A 12087-nucleotide genomic window follows, 5' to 3' on the forward strand; every position below is an offset into this window, starting at 1 on the left:
AGGTAACACAAAAACATTGGCGATGAGCAGTCATGTTTCCTCGTAACTGTAAAGAGTTAAAACTCTCGGCCCAGTTGGGCTCAGTGTTGTTATTGTGAGTCACATTCTGTCTAAACGTACTGTGTTTACGTAGTGATTAATTTCTCTGTAGGACTCTAAGATGGGTTTCGGCATTGCTGTGTCAGGTGGGCGTGACAACCCCAACGTGGACAATGGTGAGACGTCGATCATCGTGTCAGACGTGCTGCAGGGAGGCCCAGCTGATGGATTACTCTTGTAAGTCTGACAAATGGTGACCAAATCCTCCTCAATGTAAATATGGAATGGACTGAATGGGCTGCTGTGTAGGGTTGCAAAGGGTCTGTACTTTTTCAGAAATTTTCCAAAGCAAGTTGAGATTGGGAACTGTGCACATTTTGCAAAATGATGTACCTTTTTAATAGTTCATTTATTTAGGGGGAAATACAGAAAGAGCAATAGTAGGCTGTAGGGGTGGGCGATACGGACAAATATATATATATATATACAATATAAAATCTCAAAAATGAGTATTTTAGAGTGTACCATAAGAAAATAAGACTTGACTTTTCCTGCAGGATTTGATCGTCTTCATTTCCAGAAGCTGACAAAACACTGAAAATAAACTGCAGTGAAGGCGCACGACACGCCCTTCTCTGCCTCTGATTGGCTGAGCGTGGCAGACCAGGCTGTGTTCACTGTTCACTGTCATTAAAGAGAGGTTACTTCTTACTATACTGTGAGAAAGATTTGAGAGCATAAAAAAATCATTTTCTGTACAGCTTTGGCAATATAGGGTTCTGGTCTGTCTTGCATTCATTGCAATAAAGCGTATTTAAATTTAAATAGAAGGATCGATAGACAAACATTTACCACATAGCTTATTTTTACAAGTGTAGGAAATATTAGATGGATAGGGACGTTTCTGAGGATCAGATAGATCAGGGGTCGGCAACCTTTACTATCTAAAGAGCCATTTGGTCCCTCTTCCACCAAATAAGATTTGTCTGGAGCCACAAAACATATTTGATAACACAGCTTATAGATTTTATATATAGTTATACTACATTTGTTGCATTTATGAAATTACAGAATAATAATAATAATAATAATAATAATAATAATAATAATAATAAGCTTTATTTGTATAGCACCTTTCATACAAGAATTGCAGCCCAAAGTGCTTCACAGCAAAAACAATTAGTACAAGGACAGAATAAGAGCATTTACAGTACAATAATCACAGTGTTGATGTAAATGAGTCTGAAGTAGCATTATAAAAATAGCAGAATAAAAATAATATAAAACAGCAGAATTAAAATAGCAGATAAACGTGTTATGGTTTCTCCAATTGTTAGAGTTGTCTTAAACTCAGTGAACCAGATCTGGAAACTCAAGTGGGTTTTCGACTTCTCTGGTCGATACTTTACTTCCCTTTGTCCCCTTTGTACAAAGTAAGTTAAAACACAAGAACAATAAAAGAAACTGTTGCTATGTTTACCTGTTTTAACAAAAGGAAAACACCAAACTCTTGTGAAGAGAAGGAAAAAATACAGTGGCATGTTCAGGCCTACTTTGAAATAAAGTAAACACAGAACTCTGCAGCCTATTTGAGTCCCCATATTTGTTGAATAAAATAAAATGAATATAATATAAAAATGCACAAAACAATAAAAAATACAATATAAAAATGAACTGAATAAAGAAAGTATCCCACTTTGAAAAAAAAAAAAACGTATAGCTGCAGCCTAATATCTTAAAAAGAGTCAACATAAAGAAATAGGCCAGTTTGTATTTAATTATGTCCGGTTCAGTGAGTTTCATCCACATGGAGGTGGTGATCATTTATTTGGCTTTTCAACAATTCACAACAGCCTCCCAAATGTCCCACAAAATGTCTTTCAACATCACATTTTCTGTTTGCTCATTTCTCGCCACATATCAAGCACACTGGTGAGCCAGCATCGTTGACAGGGAAAGCAAATGTATCTGTCCACGCAGAATTAAACAATTTTCCTCCGAAACTTATCTTTTTTTGGTTTTATCCATGGTTAGCATACCGAGTTAGGCGGGGGTCTGCAACTCAAGATAAGCCCCCTGCAGGGAAAAGCAGCGCGCCCGTAGACGCAGGAGAATGTGACGCATTTTTTAGTTGACGAAATATTAAAAAATATATTATATTTCAGTGTCACAATATCACCTGGAACTCCAAGATAAGAGATGTTCCCTTTGAAAGATTGTCCACTGTGCAACAAAAAATACATGTTCCATGTTTTGTTTTTTTGTCAAAGCTACAGGAGCCACTTCATATGGGGTTAAAGGGCCGCATGGGGCTCCTGAGCCGCAGGTTGCAGACCCCTGAGATAGATGGATACATATTAGGATACATATTTTTTATTTTAAAGAAGACCTACTCAAATCTTTATTATACTCAGTGTATAGTAAGAAGTGAGAGTCTGTCTCAACTTCCCTTTTATGACAAAGTGAACACAGCCTGGCCTTCCACGTTCAGCCAATCCGATTCAGAGGAGGGCAGGTCATGACCTCGCCATCCTGCAGAAAAATAATATTGCCTAGCGGTGGACACATTTCTACTGTTTTGCGGTATATACCGTCACATCGGCCAACCCTGCTAGGTCTTATATGTTTTGTGGAAAGTCTGTCCATTTTGTTGAATTGTTACCATGCACTGCATTCAGCAGCACACGTCATCACATGTACAGTTCATCTGTCAGCATCCCATTCAATATGAAAAGGACGACATGCTTTCAGTATATCGATGGAGTAAATGTATTTAATATTTTTAATGATGTTTCAGTGAACCACCAGTGGAGCTGTTCAAGATGTCGTGCTAAACATGATGAACTCCAAACAGCTTGTGCTGCATGAGCTCAGGGTTTTATCTATTCATGAAAATAATTGTACATAAAGTACAATACTTAGCTCTGCGTCCCCTAGATTATCTAGCCATCAATCAATCTAGGGAGAAGAATTTGTTTCTGCATTGAAGTTAAGGGGAATTATGACTTTGGTGCAAAGCAAGATATATTTTTTTGTAAAACATTTTTAATGTTGACGTTATGATTTTTAATTTGTGTTCACAATTATCTTATTATTTGTGTGTATCTTCTTTTTTTTCCGTCCAGTGAGAATGATCGTGTCATTCAGGTCAACTCCATCCCCATGGACAACGTGCCTCATTCCTTTGCTGTGCAGTCCCTCCGTAAATGTGGTAAAGTGGCTAAAATAGTGAGTATGAACTACACAAGGAAGACGCAGTGTCCTTTTGCAGTTAAGATTGTTATTAAAGGGACTCAACTCGTTTTTTTGCAGATTTTAAGATAAAAACCAATGTTAATGAACCGTATCTAAAGTGTACTAAAGCCATTATACTATATACAACTCGAACCCTTCCCTCTAATGGGAGCTTAGCCTCGGTTTTAACACAGATGCAAATGAAATCTTTATTAATTTCCTGCCACATGGAGCATTCAAAAATTAGAAATAATTGTATTACCGTTTACAAGAATGTTGATATTGTGAGCTTGGCTGCTGTTTAGAATCCCCCTGCGTGTCATATGAACAACAACTGTCCAGAATAGACTGCAGTAAATGTGCTGTTATCTGCGTATTTCAACCATCACGTTAATGTGAGCCAGACATCCACATGGGTTGCCTGCATAGTTTGCATACATCTAAAAACAAATGTGAGGAGGGCGCATACAGAACCACTGTACGTCTACAGGAACTGTGCGTGCGTGTGTGTGTATTTCAGCCTGGCTGCCTCTCTCGTGCTGCTGCAGCTCTAAAAGTAGCAGCAGTCCTCTCCCGTGTGTATGCTGGACTAATCTGGCAGCTCCATACAGCTAAATATAAAAGCCTGACATGTCGAGGGAATCTGATTTGCTGCTTTGAATCCCCACGTTCACGACATCCAGCTGTATCTTTACTCTCGCTCTTATCTGAGAGAGACAGAAGCCATGTAGTTTGTAGGCAGGTTTCCTTTTTATGCTTTTCTTTAAGAGTTGTTCTTTAATCTTGTTGGACAAACGGGTAACAGATAAAGTCTGTCTGCGTCCTTTGTTATAAAATAACAAAACGGTTGTTTGTGTATTGTTGTGTTTTGATGAAGAACAGAACAAGCAGACAACAGTTTCTTTACTTGAGCTTCACAACGGTCTCTTTAGTTTTCTGTTGGGCTGAATGTGGTGAAGCTGTTCCGCAGTGTTTTCACTTCTCACCCAAGTCTTGTGTAAGTTAATGTCTGTCCTTTACACGGTGAGCCGTGTTTGTGTGTTGTCATAGCAACCTGCAACACAACGGTTTGGGGTTTCTGCAGCCGTAATTGATTTGGTTTGTATCTAATTGAAGTACCATCCTGGCGTCTGGACGTCTGTGATAAAAATCACAGAGTGGTTTTCAGTAGCATCAGTTATGGAAGAACATCATTCTAAATCAAGTTTCCTTTCACTTTAAATGATCTAAATCAGTGATTCCTAAACAACCAATACAAGTAGTGCAGTCTGTCCAGTAGCTCAACACATTTGAAAAAGCTCTGCCTCTACAAATAAAAATGAAAGGATAGAATAAAATGGAAGGCGTGGCCGTAAAGTAGAGGTTTGGTTTGATCTTGTATGAAACAATAATTGTAAAAAATTCCATTCCTATATAATTATTAGTGTTTAAAAACATTGTTTTAAATGTGTTTGAATGAACGGGGGTGGAGAATGGCGGGTGGTGTCAGTGAAGGGGCGCTAGATCTGATTTTATAATTAAAAGGCTTTTTGTTGCCTCTTCTCTCTGCCAGACGGTGAAGAGACCTCGTAAGGTGGCGCTCCACTCACTGAAGCCGCCCCCCTCCCCAGGCGGAGACAGTCGTGAATACACCCCCTCCACCCACTACTACGACGCCGACAATGACAATGGCTGGTACCGTGACGAAGGCCGCGACCACATCTCGGACAGCAAAGCATACCTGGACCCCGAGTACAGGGGAGGGCGCGACACCAACCAGAGAGGGAGGAGCCGCGGGAGGAGCCAGGAGAGAAGCTCGCCCAGCCCGGAAAGATCCAGGAGGGAGGGCAGCCGGGGGCGAGCCCTGGACACCAGCGCCGACCGCCAGAGGTACCACAGCCGAGGCCGCAGCCCCGGGGAAAGCTACGGCATGGAGGACAAGTACGAGCGAGGAGAAGAAGGAGGAGGAAGAGGAGGGAGGTATAGGAGCAGGGACCAGCTGAACGACAACCCTCCATCCCCAGAAGCTTCCAGAGAGCTGGAGCCTCTGGACAAACCGGTCAACGTCCTGCTGGTGAAGAACAGAGCCAGCGAAGGTAGAACAGCAGCTGCCTCCACTGATGCCCACAGAAACACAACACTCATAATTATGCTTTGTTTTCAAGTTTTTCACGACCGTTTTTATACGTACAACATATTAAACGGAGTGTCAGAAATGCCTTTATAGTGCAGATGAACTGCAGAGGTGGGGAGTAACCAGTTACATGTACTCACGTCACTTTGTCAGAGTAGTTTTAATGCAGCACACTCTTTAATCTTACTTGAGTAGATTTTTAGAGACAAATCATTACTTTTACCTAGTTACATTTGGATGCAATCATCGTGCTACTTTTGTTTATTTATTTATTATTTTCTGCATTTATGATGTGTTAAGAGGCAGGCGGTCAGCTGCTCCCCTCCAGTGCTGACACAGCGCTGTGACTGAGACTAGCTGGTCCCAGGCTGCTGGCGCTCTGTTCTCCTACCTCGCCTCCACATGACATGTTCAGCATGGCTGAAGCTACAGCAGGAGTAACACTAACATTATGGCTTTTAATTAGCGCTAGCAGACATTATCTACAGAACAACAGCGCACACGCTGGTCTGAAGTGAGGTCATTAGAGAATTATGCTTACACTACACTAGTTGCCATTGTGCCACTGGTCATGCTCTGTAGCCTGATGAAGAGACAGGAAAGTTAGGACCAAATTATGCACACGATAACATATTCTGTCAGCTTTGCTGAATTATTTGCAGAAAATGTATCGAATAATATAATATAATATAATATAATATAGGAAAACAAGAAGCAAAGAATATAATGTAGTAATTTGTGATGACACTTGACACAGACTGGGTATATTGTCTGGAGTATACATGGCAGGTTATCTGATCAGGAGATGATGACTTGTTTCCTCACAAATAAACACAGGCGCATGTTCACTTCTTTAACTTCACCTGAGAGAGAACGTGAAATCAAATGAAAGTCATTTTTCCAGTAAATACTTCTGTACTCTTACTCAAGTCTTTCTTTGATGGCTACTTTTACTTGTACTGAAGTACTTGTTTTTGAAAATGAACAGTACTTTTACTAGAGTACAGTTTTTGACTGCTCTACCCACCAGTGGGAATGACCACAGAGTCTTTACATCGGCGTCACAGTGTTGCTGCGGTCTGTCACTGAGCAGAAAACAGCGATGTAGAGCGGCACAGCAGCAGTTGAGAAATAATAGTGGAGGATGCTCATCTTTTCTGGATTACCTTGTTTTCCATGATGTTGAGCTTTGGACAGTTTTTAAGCATTAAATAATAATAAATGGAATGGAATGCTGCAGATGTGACGGGAGTGATAGTGATACTTCTCAGTGGACTTCAAATAGTGTTGTTGGTCCAACATGTTTCTCCAGCTTCTAATATCTCAACTATTGGAAGGCTTGCCATGAAATATCTTAACATCTGTTGGATGGACTTGGAATGTGCTGCACGAGGGGCATGAGTTCATTTTATCGGCAAACAAAAAAATTATAATAATAATTGTAAAAATACTGCATATCACAGCCTTTAATCAGTTGACCATTTATATTTCACTGTTATCTCTCTATTACATGTAACATTTGTTTCTGTCCCCTTTGACTTTGCACAGTACATCACATGTACTGTACTGGGCATTTGGTAATGCGACTTAAAGAGATACGACAGCAACCTGTTGCACCGGCCAAATGTACTTAGATCTGAGTGTAAAGTCACAACTAACTGCTACATTATAACTAGTTAGTATCACACTAAACTCACCACTTTGTTTAGATACAGCATCTCTGCTTACACTATGACAACTACAGCAGCAGTCATTAAAACAGCTAAGACAGTCTAACATCACCTCATTACATTTCATTTAATAATTATTTCTGTGGTACTTCTGGTGGTGGAGGCCTAGCTCTCCCCCACAATGTTCAAGCTAAGCAACGTTTAAACTCCCATAGCTGCTGCAACAACAGCACAGGTTACAGATTACAGAGTGCTGTGATGAACCGCTTGACTAGAACTAACCCCTCATCTATACTCTTCTGTATGTCATAGAATAAATGGTTTAGGCTGGCGTACATTATTTGGGCCAAAGAACAGGAATTCTTGAATATATTAGAGAGAGAGAGAGAGAGAGAGAGAGAGAGAGAGAGAGAGAGAGAGAGAGAGAGAGAGAGAGAGAGAGAGAGAGAGAGAGAGAGAGAGAGAGAGAGAGAGAGAGAGAGAGAGAGAGAGAGAGAGAGAGAGAGAGAGAGAGAGAGAGAGAGAGAGAGAGAGAGAGAGAGAGAGAGAGAGAGAGAGAGAGAGAGTCTCTCTGTTTTCAGTCCCCTCGCTCCAGATAAGGAAAAACTCTCCCAAAAAACACTTAAACAGGGAAAAAATGGAAGAACATCAGGGCACCAACTCCAAGCTAAACTATTTTGAGTGTGTTCCAGGAGCGGTTTGCAGTAACTGCTGTGTGTTTTTGTAGAGTACGGTCTACGTCTGGGGAGTCAGATCTTCATCAAACAGATGACCAGCACAGGCCTGGCTGCTAAGGACGGGAACCTGCAGGAGGGAGACATCATCCTCAAGGTGCACACACGTTTATTCACAGTGCAGATCCGTCACATCGGGTTGGGTCATTTAAGGGAAACACTTTTATTTCTACATTTTTAAATGTAAAACAAACAAACGAACATTGGGATTAAGTTTTCCCAGACCAAGACAGACGGCAACATTTATGAGTTGCATAAAGCCGATAACACAATTGTATATACTTGTGTGTCACAGAAACTGTAAAATGTAATTGTTACCAAGATTATATAAATATATGATATATTTTCATTGCCCCTAATATAAAGCTAAAGGAAACTAAGTTCACCAGGTACAAAGCATGACGACAGGCTCATTAATCAAAGGTGTGTGTGTAGATCAATGGGACAGTCACAGAGAACCTCTCGCTGCATGATGCTGGGAAGCTGATAGAGAAGTCGAGGGGGAAGCTGCAGCTGGTGGTGCAGAGAGACAGCCGTCAGATCCTCGTCCGCATCCCCCCCCTCGCAGACTCTGACTCTGATAATGACGGTGAGTCCCTGTATGTGTGTTAGTGTTAAACTAAGAGATGTTTGTACACTGCAGTCCTGCCTACATCACACGGTCAGCTTGTTGTGGTCTGGATGGGGAGACTTATTCTCTTTATCCTATTTTCCATAATCAGAGATCTACAGAGGCCTCAGTGTAAAAAATGTTTCTTAAAATGAAATTCAAATCAGTGTGATAACTAACTTGTGACCTCGTATTACTTAGCTTATAATATACTTGGTCGTCTGTCTGTGGAGTTGAGTTGTATCAGTTTTGTGAGGAGGAGGTCTCGGCATAAAGGGCGTGTTTAAGGCTGTTGGTGTTAGTGTTGCTCATTCAGCTTAAAGGGTTGACATGCTGTGTTGACATGTTTCAGGTACTCGTATTGTACAAACTGTTTTTAATTAACAGAGGAGCTGCTCTAAGCTGTGGAGGTTGGAAGTGTACCACCATAACTAAATACAGCTAAATACAATCTATTCCTAATTATTTAAGGTAGCATTTAAGTCACGCTGTTAAAACAGTTATTCACAATTATTCAATTCAGTTTATCATTGACACCAGTCTCTCGAACAGCACAATATATATTCAACAACATGCAACACAATATACTACGAAAACCATCGTGGAAATAATAATAAGACTAAAATGCTAAAAACAACATGTACATGCATTAAAGAAAAAGCACTGAAGACAAGGACAATTAATGTATTAGTTAATTAATTAATGAAGGGTAAATCATGAAATATAAATAATAGGTAGCATATTAATAAAAATTCAATTATTAATTACTTTATTTCTTTTAATTGTGTTTATAGAAGCACAAATTAAATGTTTCAATTAACAAATGAAAAATGTTATAATGATTTCTTGTGACATACTTGAGCCTCCACACCAAACACAGTATACAGAATGGAAAGATTTATAATTAAAGCAAAGTGTCCGTTGGCATTATTTCAACTGTTACAATCATGTTGACATGCACACAGACTAAGGTTGAAAACATCAGGCATTCAAGCAGCTAAGAATACCTTGAAACTGAGCAGTGTTGAGTTTGTGCTCCAGAGGTCACCAGCAGGTCAGGGTTAACCAGCACGTCCCGGTGGGCTGCAGGCTCCAGCCTCATTACAAACTGAACTGATCATAACTATTTGAAAGTGCTCATCTTGACAAGCTGAAGCGATCCTTGTAATCGCTCAAGAGTGCAATCTCTGTCTGTTTTCTCTTCCAGATAATATGTCATACTTTTAGATGAAGGACCACCCAAGACACAGCATGTGTAACTCTGTGCCTTTCTCTAAGCTGTAAAACGGCTGTGACACAACCTGACTAAGTTGTAAAGCTTTCACACTCTTTGCACTTCTCTTTATACTGCTCTAAATCTTTAAACTTTTTAATACATGATTAATTTTCCTGAATAAATAAACACATTTAATCACTATGTACTTTGAATTGTGTGATTCATTAAGTATAGAAGTTGAATGATGCCAGTGGAAGAAGTCAGTAAGCTGCCTTCAGAAGAATGTGCTTTATGTTCTAATGTTTGCATATTGATTTATGAAGTTGCAGACAAAGGGTGATGATTTATTTTTGTGAATACAGAGTGTTGCATGACAAAGCGTGGCTCATAAAGTGGGTAAGATGTTTGTTGAGTTTTCAGTGTAATAACATATTAATGATTTGTCCTAACAGAGTAGCAAGTCGCCGTTGTCTGTCCAGGAGGTACATCTGAACTCTCCTCCCCTCCCTGCTGTCTCGCGCTGCTTTTCCATTACACACACACACACACACACACACACACACACACACACACACACACACACACACACACACACACACACACACACACACTGCAGCCTGGGGATAGTCTATGCTGCTGGATCAGGGTGTCAGCATGTGTGTGCACCTGATGCTAGGCATAAAGAAGGCTCCACGCAGACACACCGATTCTCACCTGACATAAAGAAAACTATGCAGGTGTAGTGCCTCTCCCTTTTCCACACACTGTTAGATTTTAACTTACCATTTTTAATGGTTTCCTAGAAAGTTTGAAAGAAAGAGGTTTGTTAGCATCTAGCTGCAGTATAGAGGAGCTATGAATAATGTTCTGAGACACAGCACTTATTTATGTATATATCATAACTTCTATGATAGCTACATGCTATAGCTGTGTCCAGTTTGTAAGCAGTAGTTGTCCTGTTCAAATCTCAATGACTGAAAAAACTGAGATACATTTAAACCAAAGTAAATATTCACTTTCTATAGGAAACCTTATCCTCCAAGTGTGTTGGTATGTATACTTGCTGGTAATTAACATCTACATGGAAAAGCAAAAGTCATAAAGTCAGTGAGTGGACTCAGAAACAGTGTGTTTGCTAATTAGACTGGATCAATCCCCAGAGTCCAATCAGCAGTGTTACAGTGATTCATCTCGTTGCTCTTAGTGCTGCTGCATCACCGCTAAACCGAACAGGCTGTGTGTAATTCCATTCCTGTATTAATATTCAGGACCACAAATCTTCACAAGGATAACAAACCGCATTACTTTAAAGACACACTGATTTAGTGTGTGTGTGTGTGTGTGTGTGTGTGTGTGTGAGAGAGAGAGAGAGAACGAGAACTCAGGATTGAATCTATGTCAAATGGACATTAAAAGCTTCACTAGCAGCTGCAATGATCATGACGTCCCACAATATGAAAGTGGAACAAATTTAGGGTTCAGCCTTGCAGTTGTGGGGCCAGCTGAGGGTCCTAGAGCTGTTACCATGAACAGGGTTCATCCTCTGAGTGGAATTAATGTCCTCAGTCAGTTAGAGTTTGGTATTTCTGTATAGAGGACAATATTTTAATCTTTTTCAGCCTTAATGGCAAGTTAAATGTAAGTGTGACTTACACTGCAAAGCTAAATACAATGGATTTAGCTTTAAATAAAAGGGATGTTGAAAACAACACATAGAATAAGGTTTTCAAAAAGTGATTTCATATTCTGTTTGTTATTCTTTCCATATAGAGCTCTGTGGTAGAATCTGTTTCTTAGCTGCAATTTTAAGTATGGTGTAGAACAGAGGTGCTGGACCTCTTGTCCTGGGGGGTTCTGGAACAGCCATATTTGAAGCCCAATCAAAATTGAACAAAATACCATCTGGCTGATATGTGCTGCATGTGAAATGCCTCCAGGGCACATCAGAACTGTGGCAAACATTGAGTGCCTTTTTGTTATTTTAAAAGGTGAAATAATGTATTAATAATTGTCTAGTTTTAAAGAGAACAACCAAATGTTAAAACAAGTCTTGCACAAACGACTTGCATTACCACCAAGTAGTGCCAGGGGTCCACTGGCCCTGTTAGAGACGGTGCTGTGCGGGCATCACTCTCTAGTCCTGATACTGGTTCAATTTCAGATATATTCGTTAGAGCCCATAGAGCCTCTACAAGACAGACGGGGAAGAAACTCCGTATTCATTGGCTCTTTGTGAGTCTTTCACATCAACACGCATCCAAACTTGGTGTTGTGACATAAATCCGAGTGATGGATGTTGTTTCTGACATATTTGGCCGACACTTGTCCACATCAGGTTTGACACATTATCCTCACGTTCATCTTTTTCATTCCGTCGGTCTCATCCTCTCTCTTATATTCTCTCCCTCTCTGTTTCATTGTCACTTTTCAAACTCCCATCCCCTCTGGTTACAGCCCTGCATGCACAATGT

The 12087-nt window shown here is 40.3% G+C and overlaps 1 protein-coding gene across 1 annotated transcript in view; it reads left to right on the top strand.

Moving 5' to 3' along the window:
* The window catches only part of tjp2b (tight junction protein 2b (zona occludens 2)), a 93281-nt gene that overhangs the window by 34886 nt on the left and 46308 nt on the right, over window positions 1–12087 (top strand). Inside the window, exons 3-7 of the mRNA XM_029438923.1 lie at window positions 152–276; window positions 3165–3267; window positions 4826–5348; window positions 7784–7887; window positions 8226–8379. Coding sequence (XP_029294783.1) covers window positions 152–276; window positions 3165–3267; window positions 4826–5348; window positions 7784–7887; window positions 8226–8379 — 1009 coding nt within the window. The remainder of the gene's footprint in view (window positions 1–151; window positions 277–3164; window positions 3268–4825; window positions 5349–7783; window positions 7888–8225; window positions 8380–12087) is intronic.

The sequence above is a fragment of the Cottoperca gobio genome, chromosome 9, assembly GCF_900634415.1.
Source record: "Cottoperca gobio chromosome 9, fCotGob3.1, whole genome shotgun sequence".
NCBI classification, from domain to species: Eukaryota; Metazoa; Chordata; class Actinopteri; order Perciformes; family Bovichtidae; genus Cottoperca; species Cottoperca gobio.